The 20,457-nt window shown below is 46.6% G+C and overlaps 1 protein-coding gene across 1 annotated transcript; it reads left to right on the top strand.

Annotated features, from left to right (window-relative positions):
- Positions 1-58: 58 nt before the first annotated feature.
- LOC308146657 (protein-methionine sulfoxide oxidase mical3b-like) lies at positions 59-20,443 on the top strand (the record flags this gene model as incomplete). Its single annotated transcript, XM_080518560.1, has 31 exons — positions 59-322; positions 1,043-1,250; positions 1,321-1,437; positions 2,383-2,484; positions 2,582-2,737; positions 2,883-2,983; positions 3,166-3,423; positions 3,502-3,617; positions 3,687-3,813; positions 3,884-3,977; positions 4,655-4,802; positions 4,883-5,079; positions 5,168-5,268; positions 5,372-5,434; positions 5,551-5,709; positions 7,042-7,116; positions 8,258-8,417; positions 11,917-12,140; positions 12,786-12,846; positions 12,938-13,008; positions 14,135-14,315; positions 15,729-16,304; positions 16,380-16,456; positions 17,188-17,256; positions 17,340-17,390; positions 17,472-17,717; positions 17,805-17,898; positions 18,390-18,440; positions 18,522-18,621; positions 18,705-18,778; positions 18,863-20,443. The coding sequence occupies 31 exons, from the start codon at positions 59-61 to the stop codon at positions 19,045-19,047; spliced, it is 4,506 nt and encodes a 1,501-aa protein (XP_080374686.1). The 3' UTR covers positions 19,048-20,443.
- Positions 20,444-20,457: the final 14 nt, after the last annotated feature.

Raw genomic sequence — 20,457 nt, 5'->3', positions numbered from 1 at the left:
GTGACATCATCTGCAGGTGACACCCTTCCCATGGTGCCCTGCAGCCTTGGGGGTCGCCATGGGAGACAAGTCTTACCCAGAATGCAGTGCCCAGGAGCTGTTCGACGTGTTTGTGTCGGCGTCGACCTGCCGGGCCACACTCCGGTCCTTTGGCCAGCTGTGCGAATATCTGCAGCTGGACTGTGCCACAGCCGACAGGCCGCTGTACCGACCAATCAAACGGCGCCTCAACTACTGGAAGGCCAATGCCCTGTGGGCCAAACTGGACCGAAGGGCCGCGCAGCACGAAGCTCTGGGGCCCCGAGGGTGCAGCAACACCACGGTGAGGAAGAATAGATGGTGTCTCTCTCTTACTGGCTGGCTTGTCTGTCTCTTATTGGTTTATTTTCCTGTATGTTCTTGTTGTGCCTCTGTGACCTCTCTGATTGGTCAGCACTCCTCAGTACTAGACTATTGGTCATTACCTCTCAGACTGATGGCTCATTTTCTCGATGGTATTCTACTCCTCTCTCTGATTATCAGATTCTCGTTGATTGGTTGATCTCTGGTTATTTGCTCTCTCAATGTTTATATTGTATCCCTGATTGGTCTGTTTCTTCTTATCAGTCCTTACTTTTGTCTGATTCATCAGTTTCTTGCCATGTCACCATCGGTCACTTAGTGTTTCAACAATTGACTGCCATTGGTGTTTTTCTCTTTGGAATTGGTTAACTTTTCTCAGATTCTTTCCTCTTGGTTGTTGAACTGCTCTGAAGGTCATTTCCAATTTTTGATTGGTTGACACTCCGTCTCAGTCGTCTAACCTCTCTTATTCGCTATTACCACCTTCTGATTGGCCAGCAGACTCTTTTCTTAATGACCAGCTCTTGTATCCACTTTGTCCTCTTCTCTCTGATTAGTTGATTCTTGGTATTTCGATGCGTTTTCATCTCCAGTCAGTGGTGTTCTCGCTCTAATGGGCTGCTACACATATCTAATTGTTTTATCCATTCGATTGTTCAACCGTTGCCTCCTGTCTGTACTCTCCTATGTGATTGGTCAGTGCGTGGTCATCGGAGCGGGGCCCTGTGGTCTGAGGACGGCGGTTGAGCTGAGCTTCATGGGAGCCCGGGTGGTGCTCCTCGAGAAGCGGGACTCGTTCTCCAGGAACAACGTGCTTCACCTGTGGCCTTTCACCATCCATGACCTGCGGGGCCTCGGGGCCAAAAAGTTCTACGGGAAGTTCTGCGCCGGCGCCATCGACCACATCAGTGAGTCTGACCCCTGTTCTGTTCGGTCGGAACGCTTCGACGTGGCTCATGCTGTCTCAACCGTCTGCAGGCATCCGCCAGCTGCAGCTTGTCCTGCTCAAGGTCGCCTTGCTGCTCGGGGTCGAAGTTCACGTCAACGTGGAGTTCAAGAAGCTGCTGGAGCCGCCGAAGGACCAACAAAAACACAGTGAGGGTTTTGATATGAACACAAAAGCAGCTTCTTCTCGGAGGAAACTCGCCCGAACGTCTTGAAGATGTCAAAGTGTCAGTGAGATAATTGGAGTTCAGTTCAAACCCCAAAAGATTCTTATGGACATTTAAAGAAGAAATCCCAAAGGATCAATCCTTATGAATTCAACACATGTATTTGTTTCACCATAACTCACAGAACATTTATGATAAATTCCATGATGAAGTGGAGGAACAGAGCTTTAATTCCTTATTGAAGTCATTATGGTAACGCCAAGGACTTCTTCAGATTGACTACCGAACATGTGTAAAATAAACAGAAACTTCCATGCAGACGACACATCGTTGTGTAATCCAATTCAACCTCGAATTTCACTTCTCAACTAAAAATCTTTGATTATCTTATTATTTTATGTCAGTGAACTAAATATATGTATAATATTTTAAGCTTGCATCTTGATCAGTTTCTGAGATAGGGTTAGGGCGGTAGAAACGAGCTTTTGGACTAATTGTCTGACCGTCTAATCCGAAACAAGCGGGTTACACTTTCAACATGAGATTCTTAGTATTGTCAAAAACTCTATTGATGATCTTCCAGTTATTACAATATTATTAAATCTTGGTAAAAAATGAATAGTTTTCACGCTACATATTTGTTTTGACAATTCTATCAACCAAATAAATTCTGCCATATAAGGGTCAAGCATCTGAAAAGAGAGATGGATTTCAGTTCAAAGCTTTCGTGAATCTTTTCTTGATCAATTCAAGGGGAATTCTGAGGTTTAAATATGAATGAGTGATGGTTCAGTAAGAAGCTGATGATGACAGGGTTGGCGCACATCTGGACTGTGATTAATGTTCAGGCTAAAAAAAAACCTGGAGAACCGGTCCACTTAACTCAAACACTTGACGTAGAACTAAAACTGTGTGCGCTCCTGTGCAGAGGTGGGCTGGAGGCTGGAGGTGAGTCCAAAGTCTCATCCCGCCAGTCAGCTGGAGTTTGACGTCATCATCGGAGCCGACGGACGCAGAAACACGCTGCCAGGTACGAGAACCTGGAGTCCTGAACAAAGAGCTTTGATTCTAAAGGGTCTGGGTTCGCTGGGTCCGTGAACAGACGTCTTTACATCTGTGCTGAGCAGGTTTCAGACGGAAGGAGTTCAGGGGGAAGCTGGCCATCGCCATCACGGCGAACTTTAAGAACAGAAACACCAGAGCCGAGGCCAAAGTGGAGGAGATCAGTGGCGTGGCCTTCATCTTCAACCAGAGGTTCTTCCAGGAGCTGCGGCAGGAGACTGGTGGGACCTCGCGCTTTTTCTCTGATCATTTCACTCTGTTTGTGTGAACGAGGGCCGGTGGACTTCATTGCATGAACATGTTTGTAATTCAAGAACATCCCACTATCACATCTCACCAGTACATTTCTGTTTTGGACCATTTTAGGTATCGACCTGGAGAACATTGTTTACTACAAAGACGACACGCACTACTTTGTAATGACGGCGAAGAAGCAGAGCCTGTTGGAGAAAGGAGTCATTCGACAGGTTAGTCACACACACACACACACACACACACACACACACACACACACACACACACACACACACACACACACACACACACACACACACACACACACACACACACACACACACACACACACACACACACACACACACACACACACACACGGCTTATCAATACATTTCGTTCCCTGCTCACTCAGGACTTCGCAGACACCGAGCAGCTCCTATCCCAGGAGAATGTGGACCAGAATGCTTTGCAGGCGTACGCCCACAAGGCCGCCGACTTCTCGACCAATCACCAGCTGCCGTCCCTGGACTTTGCCATGAATCACTACGGCCAGCCGGACGTCGCCATGTTTGACTTCACCTGCATGTACGCGTCAGAGAACGCCGCCATGGTTCGCCAGCGCCACGGACACCAGCTACTGGTCACTCTGGTGGGAGACAGTCTGCTGGAGGTGAGACGGTGGACAGGTGAGACGGGGCTTCACCGGGTGAGACAGACTCAGACAGGTAACCGGCGCGTCTGTCAGCAGCCTTTCTGGCCGATGGGGACCGGAGTGGCCCGAGGGTTCCTGGCAGCTCTGGATTCAGCCTGGATGATACGCAGCTGGGCTCAGGGTAGAGCTCCTCTGGACGTCCTTGCAGAGAGGTGAGGTCACGCCTGGACACACCTGTCACAGCCTCGCGCCTGTCTCAAATCTCTCTGTGTCCCCCGTAGAGAGAGTTTGTACCGCGTACTCCCTCAGACAACTCCGGAGAACATGCAGAAGAACATCACTCTGTTCTCTGTGGATCCGTCAACCAGATACCTGAACGTCAGCCCTCTGACCGTCACACCTGCACAGGTAAACATGCCACTTGTACATGTAAACACCGACCATCACACCTGATAACTTCTTTTTTTTTTGTCTTCAGGTGAGACACCTGGTGGACACTGGAGAGAAGGTGGGCTTGAACCCAGACTCGAGTGACATCATCAGACTTGCATCGCCCAGCTTCCTCAGAGGAGGTTAGTCTATTTTATTTTATTTTTTTACATTAAATAAATGCTTCCTAAAAGTAATTTTGTTGTCGTCCTGGATGTCTGGAATGTAATAAACAGTCTGACCTGATGGGGGCAGTGTTTCTCTCAGTATAGACATGTTATCTTCACATTATATTTTTCAGTTGATAGACAATGAAAATTAATCCAGTGATGTTGATGATGATGATGAATAAGTACAGAGCTTTTATAAACTGTAGCAATCGTAACACCTTGTCAGGGGATGGATCTTACATCTAGATATTAACTGATGTCTGAATCATGATGTGTTGTCATATCATTGCTCAAAATACCACAAGGTTCTGTTCAGGTCCTCTATTTTTTAAATGTAACCCAGTTTATAAGACCATGATTCTCTGATTTATGTTTCAGACTTATCGTTATGAAGTCCAAGGAACGACTTGGTACTGAACCTTTTGTTCAAACTCAAAATTAAAGAGGGACAAAATGGAAAAAAAGAAATAAAGGAAGAAAAATTAAAAAAGTGAAAAAATAGAGGACCAAGTGTTGATCCCTGAGGGACACCAAACTTTATTCTCGATCTAACAACTGTTTCCTGTAGCTCTTCAACTGTACAAACAACAGCTTTTAGCTTTTAGCTCTCACTTCGATCTGATTGGTCCACTGTCCCACCTCTCTAGCAGAGTCTTTCACTCAGTCCAATCAGCTGCTGGCATGGTGCCAGGAGCAGACTCGTGGTTACCGTGGTGTTGTTGTCAGCGACCTGACGACCTCCTGGAAGAGCGGCCTTGCCCTGTGCGCGCTGATCCACCGACACCGGCCAGATCTGATGTAAATACGACAAACACGGCCCGCGGAGCTAAAGAGCCCTAAAGAAAGCAAAAAAACCTTAAGAAACTTTTTTTTCTCAGAGAGTTTGAGTCTCTGGACGAGGCGTGGGTGGAGGAAAACACCCGACTCGGCTTCGACGTGGCTGAACAAGAGTTTGGGATTTCTCCTCTGATGACGGTGGAAGAAATGTTGTCCGTGGAGGAACCGGACTCTCTGTCGATGGTCATGTACCTGAGTCAGTTCTACCAGCTGTTCAAAGACTCACATCCCTCTTCTGGTCGGTCGCGACACTGCAGCCACCAACTCAAACACACACACACACACACACACACACACACAGGGTAACCTCAAAGTGTTTGTTTCAGGGTGTTTGAGTCAGAGCACTGACCTCCGATCAGCTCTCATCTCTCCGGCCTCCATCCTCAGCAGACTGGGAACCAGTCCGTCCAGGAAGAGGAACCCAAAGGTATCAGTCGCTCGGGTCCACTCGAACCGGTGTCCTTCTGTCTTTCTCTAAATTGGCTGCTGACCTACAATCTCAACCTGATAACCAGCTGCCGTCCCTGCAAGAGCACAGCGATGCTCTGAACAAACGGAGGAAGACCAACCAGGCCGGTCCTGACCTGCATGAGGTCAGTGGTCCATCCGAGGCTCAACGTTCTCCTCAGTGACAAACAACAGACCCATGAAGACAAAAGCTTGTAGGGTGAAACCGTGGACTCAGTCTGTTTTGCTTTCTAATTTACAGTCATGTGACCTGAACGGCGATGTCAGCGGCCAACTGACAGACGAGGCATTGAGTGGCAGGACCAGTCAGTCCAAGGTCCGTCAGATGGCCAATCAACTGCAGGCGAAACTGGACGAGGCCTGCAGGAGTTCTTCTTCTGCTGCTGCGTTACGTCAACAGGTGAGAGAGGAACAGCTGCATTAATTATTCAACGGTTATCACCAGGAACCTTTACACACGGGGCGGACTGGTAAGTTAGGTATCATCCTGTAACTGCCCGTATGAACCAGCAGGGCGAGCTACAGTCCAGCCGTCCAATTTCCTCACAGCCTGAAGACCAGCCAGCTGCTCCGTTACCGTGGACACCGGTAAAATCTCCCAAAAACCCCCAGTAGAGACCAATAAGAATCCGTAGAATGTAGTGGAGCGGGATAGAAATCAGAGAACTCTCCGTCTGTTCTCTGGAGAGTCTGATGGTCTAGAGTAGAGACTGTCGACTCGACTACAGCGTGGTTCGCCTGTAGACTCCTGACTGCTCCAACTGTCTGTAATGTTTTAACTCTGTAATATACTAGTGGTTAGAGTCCAGTCTACCAAGTCTGATGATTTGTCGACGCTAGTCTCTGTATTCGGATGTCCTGTCGATTCTAGACCAGGAGTCTGCAACCTTTGACTTATATGGGCCAATCATTCCAATGGGACCACTTTGGGGTTCAGTGTGTTGCTCAAGGGCACTTCTCCATGTCATGATTGCAGGATTCATGACCAAAAGCACGGTTTTTAGGATTTTCCACCAAATAAAGTTTGCCTACCTCCACAAAACAAGAATCTAGTTACTAGACACACAAAAGCGAAGACTGCATTCATGAAGTGTCATAGATACAATTTATATATATATATATATATATATATATATATATATATCTTCTGTGGCTATGTTTTAGATATTTACAAAAAAAAATTTCATGGATTTTCTCACATTTTTACCATTTTGCTGTTTGAGCAGTTTGAACTATAGGAGCACTTTTCTTTCCTTTTCTTAATTTTTTTAAAACGTTTTTCTATTTTGTATTTTCTTTTTTTCCTTTCCATTTAAAAAAAAATCCCTTTTCCTTTTTTGTGTGAAAATGATCTTTTTTTTTCTTTTTAAAAAAATCATTTTACCCCTTACTTTCCTGACACCTTCCTGTATAAAAATTGTTTTCTTTTGAGTTTTATCTGTTTTTTGGTTTCCATTTTTCGCGAATTCATATATTCTGACTGTTTTACATTATTGAGCAATTTTTAGTCTGGGAATTAGACCAGTTTTGAAACTCGGCGTGAGACGCAAATGAAACCAAAATGAAAAACAAAAATATTTATTAGCTCCAGGGAGCCGCTACAGACGAGCTGAAGAATCCCATGTGGCTCCAGAGCCGCAGGTTGCAGATCCCTGTTCTAGAATGTTTCGTCTGCTGAACTGCAGAGTCTCCAACCCTTTGAAGCTTGATGGTTTCTTTCTCCCCCTGTCAGAGCAAACGAACTCTACAGCAGCAGCAAATGAGTTTCCGCTTCAGGGAGAAGATCAGGAATCAGTCTGAAGATCAGGTATCTGAACCCCGTCTGTGGATTTGTTGACTCTTTCAGATTCCTTTTTTTTTCTTTTTTTTCTTTTTTTTGTGTCCCTCCCCGTTACTGTTTGTGAGAGAAGCCTGAAGACACTGAAGGCTTTTTATTGAGTCCAGGTCCCAGTGTGTTGCAGCGATTGTGTGTCCCCCCGGCGTCACTCGTCCTTCGGAACGCCGTGTGACCGTTGTGTCCCTGCAGCTCCTCGGCCTGCTTCATGTGATCAATAAGCAGCTGAGGAGCATGAATAGTTTCTATTGATCAGACCAGCCTGAAGGTTCTCGCAGACCCTGCCGGAGGTTTGAGCTCTGCTCACTGAGCACTATGTATATCCTCTTCCTCCTCCTCCTCCACCTCCTCCTCCACAGGGCCCCCATATAATGTTCTATACAGTTAGTTTCTGCATTTCTGCCGGCTGTTCATAAGGAGCGTATCGCCACGTGCTTCAGGAAGTGGATGTAGAAACCCTTAGAAATGTGATGAATATGGACCTCCAGGATCTTTCTTCTTCTGACTTGGTGGTTTCGAGGTTGCAAAGCGATAAATGAGCCTGTTAGGAGGGAGTATTTTTCACAATGTAACTGAATCTGGTACACACACACACACACACACACACACACACACACACACACACACACACACACACACACACACACACACACACACACACACACACACACACACACACACACACACACACACACACACACACACACACACACACACACACACACACACACACAAACCTTAAGGCTTAATTTCTGCTCCATCAGGAGCGGAAAAGTTATAGTATATCGAGAGCTTTCATCAGAAGAAGTGCGGTTGGACTGCTTGTTGGTCAGTCAACAGGATGACCGAGTATATATTTACTACACTATCATCTGTATACAGGCAGAATGTTTCTTACAACAACAAAAAAGAATGAGCGGACCTATGTGATGAAGAAAGAGTGTTTAACGGAGCTGGATTGTTTGAACTGTACGGCTCTCGGAGGTCACGGCCATTGTGAAAGCGTGTGAACCTTTTGTCTGGCCAACCAGGAAAACAGGCTGTTTCCAATCGGTTGCTCTGGTTCAAACGGCGTCTCAGTCTCCCCTCCTGTCTTCTCTTTGTCCACGTCCAGGTGTCCGGCAGCAGTGACGTCTGCTTCTTTTGCAGTCAGAGGGTTTATGTGGTGGAGCGACTCAGCGCCGAGGGCCTGTTCTTCCATCGCAGCTGTTTCCAGTGCGACACCTGTGGCAGCTCCCTGAGACTCGCCTCATACACCTTCGACCACCGCAGCAGTGAGTCCACACACACACACACACACACACACACACACACACACACACACACACACACACACACACACACACACACACACACACACACACACACACACACACACACACACACACACACGCTTCCATCCCATCAGCTACGTCTGCATGAATTGGACCTCCATCAGACAGAACTGTCCTCCAACCGATTCCCCTCCTCTCAACAGAATCCGTCAGAAAGACTGATGTCTCCACTTAAGTCCGTTCTGCATCGGGACATACTGCGCAGTCTATATAGACCTACATCAGATACTGAGAACAAAAAAGGACTATTGTGGAGGTTGTTTATAAAACTCTACAGACAACCTTCAAACAGACCCTTCTTTAAGGTATCAGGCCCTGTGGGCTACCCTTCGTCAGACTGACCTCCAACCAATACGTCAGTGTTGAAAGAACTACCCACCTCATCGACCGTCAATCTTCCAGAAAGACCTTGAACAGACAAACCTTCAGAGGAACTCTCAGTTCAGAGGATCTGTCTGATTTAAGCGGTCAGTAGCTTTATGTTTGTCCCGCGACACTGCAAACAGGTTCTTCTGCGGCTTTTAACGTTGCCGCAAAACAAGAGCGACTTTTCAGCCACGGTGGAGATTTAAAACTATCCGGAGTTCATATTATTTTTATCGGAACGGTTGATTTTATTAAAATTATAGAGTGTGGCATCGTAACGATAAAAAGATTTCAGTGGAATGAATGATCTGAACGTCTGAGGTTGGAAGCAACAAGATGTGAATCTCGGTCATTGTGTGTCTGTATGTGTTGGCGGTTCACGGCTGCCGGGGGCGACGTGGAGCACAAACATTCAGCTTTTTGTTTTTGCACTCATGACCGTGGTCGGATGCCTGAAGACAGGTCTCCAAACTGCTGGGCAAAATCTGCTCATTTTCACGAGAGTGCAGCAAATGTCAGATTAATTTAGATGATTTACGGGGTCCAGAACAAGGGCCTTGTTGTGGAAGGATCCATAAAGTGTTTTCAGATATCAGGCCCCCTTTGAGAACACTGATAACTGCTGCTGTGTAATTTGGATTAACCCTGAGTTGCAATGGGATTATTGATGCTTTAAACTGGTTGATTACGAGAGGTATAGAGCTGTAGAATGTATGCCAGAACAGTTGAGCCCGGGGTCCGACGCAGGGAACAGTGCCGAGTTGTTCTGCAGTCAGCAGCTTTACGGTGAACTGGAAACCGTTATCTCGTTCAAGTACGGGTCCCGAGGCAAACCGTGGCCTCCTGACACCAATACCAGAGTGGAGAACCAGAGCTGGAGGTTTCCTTTGACAGTGTTCAACCCAGAAAAACAACAACAACAAAAAAAACAACCTCATCAATGTCAGAATGAGATAACCGACAACAGACTCGTCACAGTGACCAAGTTCAGGAGCCTTGATTGATTGAGTTGTTAGTCGGTCTTCTCTTCTTCTTCTTCTTCTTCTTCTTCTTCTTCCTCTTCTTCTTCTTCTTCTTCTTCTTCTTCTTCTTCTTCCTCTTCTTCTTCTTCTTCTTCTTCTTCTTCCTCTTCTTCTTCTTCTTCTTCTTCTTCCTCTTCTTCTTCTTCTTCTTCTTCTTCCTCTTCTTCTTCTTCTTCTTCTTCTTCTTCTTCCTCTTCTTCTTCCTCACCACTATATGAATGTTTGGTCGTCTTGTTTCCTGATCTCGCCTCAGAATAGACAATGTCGTGATAAACAACGTCTGACTCTCAACAGCAGAATATATGTTGAGTTAACAAACATCGTAGGAACAAATTTCTGAAGAATCAGTGGTTGAATGACCAACGTAAGAAAATACAATGTTGGAATTACAAGGGAATCAATTATCGCTGGTGTTATTGTGGTTTTATTACTCTATTACTGTTTACTATGTGTTTTTTGATACTTTTCACTTTTATTTTTAGACACATTTACTTTAATAAATCACCAGGGTGACATCATAAGTCCAACCTATTTCTATTGTCATCAGATAAATGAGATAAGTAATATCAGAATATTTTATGACAATAACACAAATCAAGATAACCAACGTTAAATTAAACATGAGAACCATCGACTTTTTAAAAAATGCAAAAAACCTGAAAAAACGACTCGTCCAGTGATAAGAAGGTTCCTCCGACACGTTCGGTGCAGAAACAGAGAGTTTATTTGTTGAACGGCGGGGTGACCGGCGGCAGGACTGGGGCCCCAGCGCGCCGCTGTGGTCACAGGACTTCCCCTGACAGTTGACGGACCGTCAGTCTGCTCGCCATAGTAATCTGATTACACTGTCAGTCCGCTCACCACAGTAATCTGAACGCAGTCACATGGTGCGACCAGCAGGTCGCAGCCCGCAGCCTCGCCTCGCCCGTCTCCGCCCGCCTCTCAGCGCCGATATATTTAACCACAGAGTCCTGATTGTCCTCGGCAGCCAATCAGAGCACGTTGCTCACATGACCGGGTTTGAAGAGGTGGCGGGAGGCTGAGAGGAGGACGATTTAAAACCATCACCTCAGTTCAGTTCAGTTTAGTCAGAGAGAGAGAGAGAGAGAGAGAGAGAGAGAGAGGAGAGAGAGAGAGAGAGAGAGAGAGAGAGAGAGATGAGAGAGAGAGAGAGAGAGAGAGAGAGAGAGAGAGAGAGAGAGAGAGAGAGAGAGAGAGAGAGAGAGAGAGAGAGAGAGAGAGAGAGAGAGAGAGAGGAGAGAGAGAGAGAGCGAGTGAGAGAGAGAGAGAGAGAAGAGAGAGAGAGAGAGAGAGAGAGAGAGAGAGAGAGAGAGAGAGAGAGAGAGAGGAGAGAGAGGAGGAGAGAGAGAGGACGAGAGAGAGAAGGAGAGAGAGAGAGAGAGGTGAGCACCCAAACGCAGTGAGACATCCTCAAAAAATCTTCTTGTGTCTAATGTCTGTCTGTCTGTCCTCTAACATCTGTCGGTCTTCAACATCTGTCCAACCTCTAACATCTGTCTGTCCTCTAACCTCTAAGATCTGTTTGTCTTTAACATCTGTCTGTCTGCAACATCTGTATGTCCTCTAACATCTATCTGTCCTCTAACATCTGTCGGTCTTCAACATCTGTCCAACCTCTAACATCTGTCTGTCCTCTAACCTCTACCATCTGTCTGTCTTTAACATCTGTCTGTCCTCTAACATCTGTCTGTCTTCAACATCTGTCTATCCTCTAACCTCTAACATCTGTCTGTCCTCTAACATCTGTCTGTCTGCAACATTTGTCTGTCCTCTAACCTGTAACATGTGTCTGTCTCAACATCTGTCTATCCTCTAACCTCTAACATCTGTCTGTCCTCTAACATCTGTCTGTCTGCAACATTTGTCTGTCCTCTAACCTGTAACATGTGTCTGTCTTCAACATCTGTCTGTCCTCCAACCTGTAACATCTGTCTCCAACATCTGTCTTGTCGTCTAGCATCTGTTTAACCCTAGATTCTCAGTCAGACGTTATTGACGGGTTACACCCAGCTGTTTGACGGTAAATACAGAAGAACGTGAGACGACTGGACTCTACGTCCTGAAGTATTTGGACATCGACTACAAACAGATGTTGAACTGCAACTTGGGTCTGTGGAACGTGTCCTCACCGCGGTGGGTCTGTGTCCCAGGGAGGTTCTACTGTCTTCAGCCCTCCGACTGTGGACTGAACGCTCCGGCTGCGAGGAAGAGACCGACTCCGTCTGACAGACCTGCTTCTCATCGAACCTCCATCGTAAGAAAAACTGTCTCAATAGATGACTAAAACCTGTTTGAGTGTGTCAGGGGACCGATTAGCTGACAGATGTTCAGGTTGTCGCCCTTGACGACGGTTTTCAGGCTTCTATTGAGGTACTGTTAGTTGTGTGAGGACAAAGCATCAAAGAGTAGAGCTCTGAAGCTCAGCTGGAAAAACAACAACATTACACATGTGTACGCGTCAATAATGACTGTTTACACATTTATCCAAATGTTATGACATGTTTACATATTTACCTGGCAAAAGATGCTTGTTAATGGTATGTAGCTATATGTTTACACGTTTGCTCAGCCATAATGACTCGTTTAGATGTTTAACTGTCAAAAAAATGACATGATTTCTAGCACACGTTTACTCATAACGACGTGTTTTACACATTTCAGCTGTTAAAAATGACGCTTGTTTTCACATTTACTCATAAATAATGACGTTTATATATTTCCATGGTTGTTATAAACATGTTTACTCATCCATCATAGCAGGTCCACACAGATTTCTGTCTTCAGTCACATGTTTGAACGTGATTATATGTCGGTTACTGGCAATATTTACAAAGGTTGACATGTTTATTTATTTATTGATCAAGACGTTCACGTGTCCCCTTGTACGCGTGTGCCGCAGGTGTCTCTGGGCTCGGCTCCGTCTCTGTCCGACTCCCAGACGGCGACCCGCTGCTCCTCAGGTGAGCTGCTCGCCGGCGCCCCCTGCCTGTTCTCGCCCGCCATTGGCCACTGAAGCGCGTGTCCTGAACCGGGCACCAATGTGGGCTTTAGTGTGCGTGTGTTTCTGTGTGTGTCTGTGCGCGTGCGCGGCTGCCTTGGTGGTGTTTCTGCAGCCGCGTCCGTGATGGCGGAGCGGATCGAGCTGGAGAACCGGCGGCGGAGCTCTCAGGCGGAGCTGCGGGAGAGGAGGAGGAGGTGGAGGAGGAGGAGGTGGATGAGGAAGTCCTGAACCGCTTCAACCTGACCGAGGACGACAAAAGTCCACCACCTCAGGTCTGAAACAGAAATGTAGAAAACAAAAAACCAACACGCGCTCAGGGAAAACATGCAAACTTCACAGAGTCAAACCTGTTAGAATTTATAACGTGAGTATATGCAGCTTAATACTTTATCACAGTCTGGAATCAAGACAAATGAATAATATTAGAGGATCAAGCGTGTACGTTCAAGCGTGTCTGTAATAGTACAGATAATATAAAGTAGGTCGTTTTGTTACACTGACCTGCTTTAGCCTGTATTTAGTTATTTTTGCGGTATATCTTCTATAAATAAACTCAGAGGTTTGTTTGAGAGGGGTATGGAGTGGACAAGAGGGTTTATTGTCTTTAGAAAATGTTTAGTTTATGGTGCAAGTGAGTGGAAAATAAAAACTTACGAGTTTTGCGTCCCAACTGATGTTAACCCGTCAATCATACAGTTTTACTATTAATAGTGTAGGAAATGAGAGATTTTCATGCTCGGATCTAATCCGGCCTGCCATGCGATTTTTTTTTATAAGTATGATTATGAAAACTGACAGAGGCTGATGCAAAAACACTAGATTGGCAAAATTGACATTCAAAACCGCCCTCGGTCAGAATTTATTCTCCTCTGTGGAGGTCACACAACGCAACACCTTTCACAATAAAGGTGTCCAATTTATGTCAAGTGATACTTTAGACACGTAAAGTCAAAAAATATTTCCAGATGATGACAAATTGTTTTAATCCTGAATAAAAATATGATATCCAGGTACAGGTGACCGAGGGTTGTTTTTTTTTTGCAAATATAATCTGGTTAACTTTAACATGTAAATTTCAGAATAGACTGGCAAATTCTTGCAGTTACAAATGGAGCAAAAGAAGGAAAGACTTTGACATTTGTCCATATCTGCAAGTTAACATGTTATGTTTGACTTGTTGGGCCTCCAGAGGTCAGATCAGGTTGATGTGACCCCTCAACTAAAATGGGTTTGACGCCCCTGGTCAGGAAGTCTTCTTCATATCTGTGTTCAGTTCGCAGGAGGAAGAGGAGGAGAAAGAGGAAGAGGAGGAGGAGGGTGTCGGAAGTGGGTCATCAGAGGAAAGTGGGGCAGAAACTCTTCATCATGGAGAGGAGGAGCCCGATGAAGATGAGGAGGAGGAGGAAGAGGAGAAGGAGTCCAGTGAGGGTGAGGAGCCGTGTGTTGGTGTGTGTGTGTCGGTGTTCTGTCGCACTGTGTGACCCCCCCCCCCCCCCCCCCTTGTGCTGTGTGTGTGTCTCCCCCTGCTGGTAGAGGGGGAGTACTGCCCCTGGGAGACGGAGCGTCGCTCGGGCCTCTGGCTCCTGTTAGAGGAGGACGCAGGTAGAATCAAACCAACAACCAGAGCCCACTAAAAGCACAACTCTCCATTTAACCGTCACCGTCTGTTCTAACGGTGTGTTTCGAGTAACAAACTGAGACGTCTGAGTGTCACAGAATCCCTCGAAAGCATTAATGAGAGCATGGTATTTCACTGTATGTCACATTTATCCATTTTGATTAGTTTTGGATGGGAATTGTTAATTTTTTTTTTTTTTTAATATCTACTTGCTGCCCCGTCAATCCAGATTACAAAAACACGGAGACATTGTAAATGTGTGAAAAAGTGGGAACACAATGATGTGCAAATCATTAAATGATCAATATTCAACTGTTATTAGTACAAATGCAACAAATTGTATGTTAGAACTAAGATGTTTAATTGTTTATTAACATTTTTCTGCATCTGCATCAGTAGTTTCTATATTTGTTCACCGATTGGGTTTTTTTCAGATGTTTTTTTTTTTAAGATTACTTTGCACATCATTGGTTTCTAATCGAGATTAACTTGTTCATTAACCCCGTTTCTAGTCGAGATTAACCCCGTTAAAACAATGTGTCAAGTGAGAGCTAATACTTTACGACATGGACAAAATGTTATGTCCCAATAACGATAAACATAGTTATATAGTAATTTTTCCCCTTTATTTGGCATCAGGTCTTCTTGGGTTTCTGTCTGTGTATCCAAGATTGACGCGACGTTACCAGTAACACTGTTTTCGCTTTCCGTTGCGCTCTCCTCCGCCGCCGCCGCCGCCACCGCTACAGAGCTAACCGAGTAGCCTGCCTGTTAAAATTACAATATAAACAATAGAGGGATATCTTAACGTGGATGTTTTTATATCACACGACCATATATGTTGTAATATTGCAGAAAAGTTTCACGTGTCCACACCAACGTTTTAAGAACAATGTCCGTTTACACGGCAACGGCAGAAACGCTGAAAACTATATAGTTAGCATGCCGCATGTTTGTTTTTGTAATGAAACCACACACATGCCAACAGAGAACAATATGTTATGAACACTGACACCGGCGAGTACGGACAGACGATGGAGTCGGAACATTTTCCAAAAGTTGCGTTTTACAAACACCGTTGTTGTGTGAACGGACACCCAGAATGCTACAGAAGTTTTCGTTTTCACTTGAAATCCTTTTAGCCTGAAGGAGCCGAAACATTCCCACCAGTTTGAGCCGTTTTGAGATTCGTCTTTTGGCCCCGCCCCCTTCTCTCCCCGCAGACGAGCTTCCTCTCACCTCCGACACACCTGAGCGGCCTCGCTCCGCCTCCGGCTCGCTGCACGGCGCCGACCTTCTGCCCACGGCTTCCTCGGGGACTCCGGCCCTGGGCACCACGCCGTCCACCGCCTCCTATGTCACCACGCCGGACTCCAACCCCGACCTCGAGGGCGCCGGAGCGCCGCTCACGCCTGCCGTCGCCATGGAGACGGCTGGGGGGCAGGGCTCGTTTGAAGACATCACCCCTGAGCTGCCGCAGAAGAAGCTCCTCCCCTTGCAGGCGGCGTGGGCCGAGCGGAAGGGGGAGGAGTCAGACTCGGAGGGGGAGGAGTCAGAGGGTATAAAGAGGAGGAGGAAACACAGAGGAGCTCACACCCTCCCCCCTCGACTACTCATTAACCAGCTGAAGGGTCTTCGAGAGGCTCCGCCTCCGGGACAGGTGGATGCAGGAGTGGGCGGAGCCAGAGCTTTGTGGAAGACGGTCTTCTTCGGACAGGAACAAAAGAAGAAGAAAAGAGGCAGGACCTTACCTCCAGAGACCGTGAGGAGGGAAACAGCCAATCAGAGGAGAGGCACAGGTGGTGATGTCACGACAGATGTTTGGACTCGTGAGGTGACCTCGATGGAGGTGTAACTGTACTTCCTGTGTTCAGAAATGAGAGGGGCGGAGTCTGATCTGGAGTCGACGACGACGCTGCTGCCGAGGTCCTCGCTGAAAACACAAAACAACGTAAGAAGCGTCAAAGCCAATCAGAGGACAGAACTAACGTAGCCAATCAGAGCGCAGGTATACTGAACGTGGCAGCCAATGAGAGAGTGTGAAACCAAGAATCAATAGGGAATTACAGAACTGAAATCAAGCAGCCAATCAGGTTTGACCAGAGGTCTGTAACCTTTATGACCAAAAGAGCCGTTTGCACTATTTCCCACCAAATACAATTTGTCTGGAGCCGCAAAACATGTTAAATGATTGGAAATAAAGAAACGTCTTAAACAAAAATAGTTGTATCAGTTATATACATATATTTTATTACATGTTTAGCTGTTGTGGTCATTTCTAAAAGTTTTCTTTTGTACTTTTCCCAATGGTAAGACCAGTTTTAGCTAGTATTCTTTTTATTTTTTCTCTTTTTTACTTTTATTTTCCCATTTTTTTATTTGTATTTTTTTGACTTTTTCTTTATTTTTAATTTTCCCTTTTTACTTTTCGTTCTTTCCTTTCTTTTCTCTCATTCCTTTTCTATTTTCTTCAAAACTCTGGCTGACTTAGTCGTTATGACCTCATTTAGGTCTGGAGATCCGTTTTTGAAAATCAAGTGTGGGATGCAAAAAAAAGTTTTTTTTTTAATGAAAACAAATGGGTTTTAATTCCGTGACATTTTCCTGATAGCTTCATTGAGCCGGTACAGGGGAGATACTTGGACATAGACTAACGTCCCTCTGTCCTCTTGATGTCTCCAGCTGCAGTTGGCGCTCGTCGACCTCACTGACGAACTTCACAGAGTCTCGGTGAAGGAGCAGAAGAACCAGGTACCAGCTGGACCAGCTTTCACTTTCCCCAAAATCCTCTGAACTCCTTCTGCACTCCTTCAATGTGTCATTTCACCTTTCAGCCGGCGTACGTCCCCCACGCTCTGGCGTTTAAGCGATCCTACGGCGTCCAGGTATGACACACCGAAAGGAGGTCCTAAAGTCTGACGGACAAACTTCTCTCAGGTACTAAAAGCGTCCTGTGGCGGTTTCAGAGACGCCTCCTGAAGGAAAGGGTCCCTCTGCAGGACTCTGAGGGACGGTCCTCGTGTCCCACGGAGGTCGTGGGAGTCCTGGTCCAACCGAAGGAGGCGTCCAGCCTGAGCATGAAGGAGAGCCTCTTCCAGAGGACGCCGGAGAACGACGAGGAAGACCTGGACGCCAAGATCACCCGGCGGGTTCAGAGAGCAGCGCGACGCCAGGCCAAACAGGATCAGCTGAAGAGACTCCACAAGGCCCAGGTGAGTCCAGGACCAGGGGACTCCACCCGTCCAGAGACGGGACCCGGGTGCGTCTAGGTTTCCCCACAATCGTCTGCCATGTTTCAGATGATCCAGCGGCAGCTTCAGCAGGTGGAGGAGAAACAGAGACAGCTGGAGGAGAGAGGAGTGATCGTGGAGAAGGCTCTCCGAGGAGAAGCAGGTGAGGAAGCAGTCTTGACGACCCCGAACTCGTATGGAACCACCCAAAACGTACCTTCCTGGACGGAGTCTGACTCCACGAGGCGAAGTTCAACACACGTCTTACTTTCCTGTCCACACCTCAAAGCTCCTCGGCCAGATCGGCGAAAACCGACGTGGTTACATGAAACGGCGTTGTTGTGTGGACGGGGGCCTCCATCCCCTTCTACTTTCCTTCATTATTACCTCTAGAGTTTGTCGCCTCCCGTTGCACAGCCAATTGAAATTGGACATACACGTGCTGGCCGGTGTAGCGTCCATAGTTACCCCCGTGAACAGCGTCGTCGGCGTCACGCCCTCCTCTGCACGCGAAGGTCATTTGTGGTTAGGTCACGTTCTCACTGCAGTCTAATAGAAGTCGCATTCAAGAACGAGTCACGAAAACCAATCAGAATTGAGCATCGTTGCATTTAGTGAGATTAAAAATGACTCCGCCGTTTGTGTTCCAAACAGATTATTGGGAGGACTCGAACCAAAGTCCAGATGTGGAGCTTCACCTGGGAGGTACGTCTACCTGGAGGCAAAAGTCGGTACTGTGGTACTTTTATTATTCTGTGTGTTTCATGTGTGTGTGTGTGTGTGCAGGTCTGGGTAAAGTGGAGAACCCGGCTCTGATGCAGCAGTGGTTCCAGCTGGTCCAGCAGAAGAACTACTTGGTCCGATACGAAGCCGAACTCGTCATATTGTGAGTGTCCATCTTCAAGGGGACAGCCGGATCTGATCAGGATCTGGATCGAGAGTCACGTCAGGATCTGCTTCACGTTTCAGTGCCCGCGAGCTGGAGCTGGAGGACCGACAGAGTCGACTACAGCAGGAGCTCCGAGAGAGGATGGCCGTGGACGGTAAACATCAGAAAAACACAAACATCGGCCAGCAGTAAGCATGAAAGGAAATATAAATAAACAAGCGTCCCTGCTGTGTCTCAGACCACCTGAAGGGGGCGCCGCAGCTGGAGGAGGAGCGTCTGATCCTGGAGGAGATGCTGGACGTGGTGGAGCAGCGGGACGCTCTGGTGTCCCTGCTGGAGGAGCAGCGGCTGCAGGAGAAGCAGGAGGACCAGGACCTGGGCCAGGTCCTGATGGAGGGAGGACTCGGACTCAGCTGGACCTGAAACTGGAACTTGAGTCCGAACCCCGGAAGCGGTCCGAGCCGATCCGACGTGGTCAGTATCACAGGAGGACCCGCTGCGAGGTGGACTCCTGAATCCTGAACCAGATTGGAGAGAGAGAGAGACTGGGACTGACTCGACCAATCAGAACGGAGCGTGAAGCTGTGAGGGGAGGAGCCTATCTGAAGCAGAGGCCTGGTTTCCACGGCGATGTGTTTGTTGTAAACGGGAAACAATGTGCCGCCAGAGCAAACAAAACAAAGACGATACAAAACTTGATTTCATGAAAGATGAAAGTCACTGGCCTCCAGAGTAAAAGAGTCTTTAGTTTAACTAGTCCTACGCAACTAACCTTAACCAGTTTAACTAACCAGCCACAATGTTATGTCCACCCGTGGTTTCGAAACTTTAATTCCCTTGGAGCTTCATCTGTCCAAACATTACAGTGAAGCCAAACACAAACACAAGAAAAACACCTTTCAAGTAAAAATATGAAACTTCCTGTTGCATTTCGGGTGTCTGTTGACATGGCAACGGTGCTCGCGGCTACTGAAAATGCAACTTTTCGAAATCACTCTGACTCTGTCTCCGTGGAAACGCAGCTTTTTGAAAACATCCCTAATAATGTTCTTTTGCACATGCATGGAGTGGTTGGACAATAACAACAATGGCGGACTCTCGTCCACATTCTCAGCAATCCTACTATGTCTATACAAATGTCCGTGTTCCTCGCCATCGTTGGTGTTTAAAAGTTGTTGTCCGTGTGCATATGTGTGGTTTCATTACAAAAACAACTAATCAAGCCAACCCATGGCCAAACATGCTAACTTTGCTAAATACATCGCTTCCAGAGATCGCAAAACTTTACTGAAATGAAAACGCAAAATACGACGCGTAAAAATGCATCGTATTCTTGAAATGTTGTGTAAGTGGGGAACTACTCGAATACAATAGTAATGGAGGTCGTTCTGTGGCACTGCAGCAGGATTCGATTGTCATACAGTGACATCTGGTGGCCATCTCGATGTTGATGTGATTTAATATAAGTCACATCAGAAGCCAAACAACAAAAAACTGTGATTTACTGTCGTCTCCATGGAAACAAACGGCACGTTTACCAGTTTTTGCTTTCCTGTCGCTCTCCTTGGTCCCGAGGCCTCCTTCTGATTGGAAGTTTTGCAGTTTTGCAGTTTTGTTAATGAGCAGCTGAGCAGGTGTACCTAATGATGTGGCCTGAAGATCCAGATGTGCCAACGATCACCTGTCTGCCTTCTCACCGGTGTGTGTGTGTGTGTGTGTGCGCGCGCGTGTTTTAATGGAACTCTTCATGTCACATCTGGGTTTGTGTTCCGCAAAGTGTCATTAAGTTTGTATAAAATGTGATGTTTTGAATCAATAAAAGCAGCTTCACTC

This window comes from Blennius ocellaris (genome assembly GCF_963422515.1).
Source record: "Blennius ocellaris genome assembly, chromosome: 22".
Classification (NCBI taxonomy): Eukaryota; Metazoa; Chordata; class Actinopteri; order Blenniiformes; family Blenniidae; genus Blennius; species Blennius ocellaris.
This window is presented reverse-complemented; position numbering and strand designations above follow the sequence as displayed.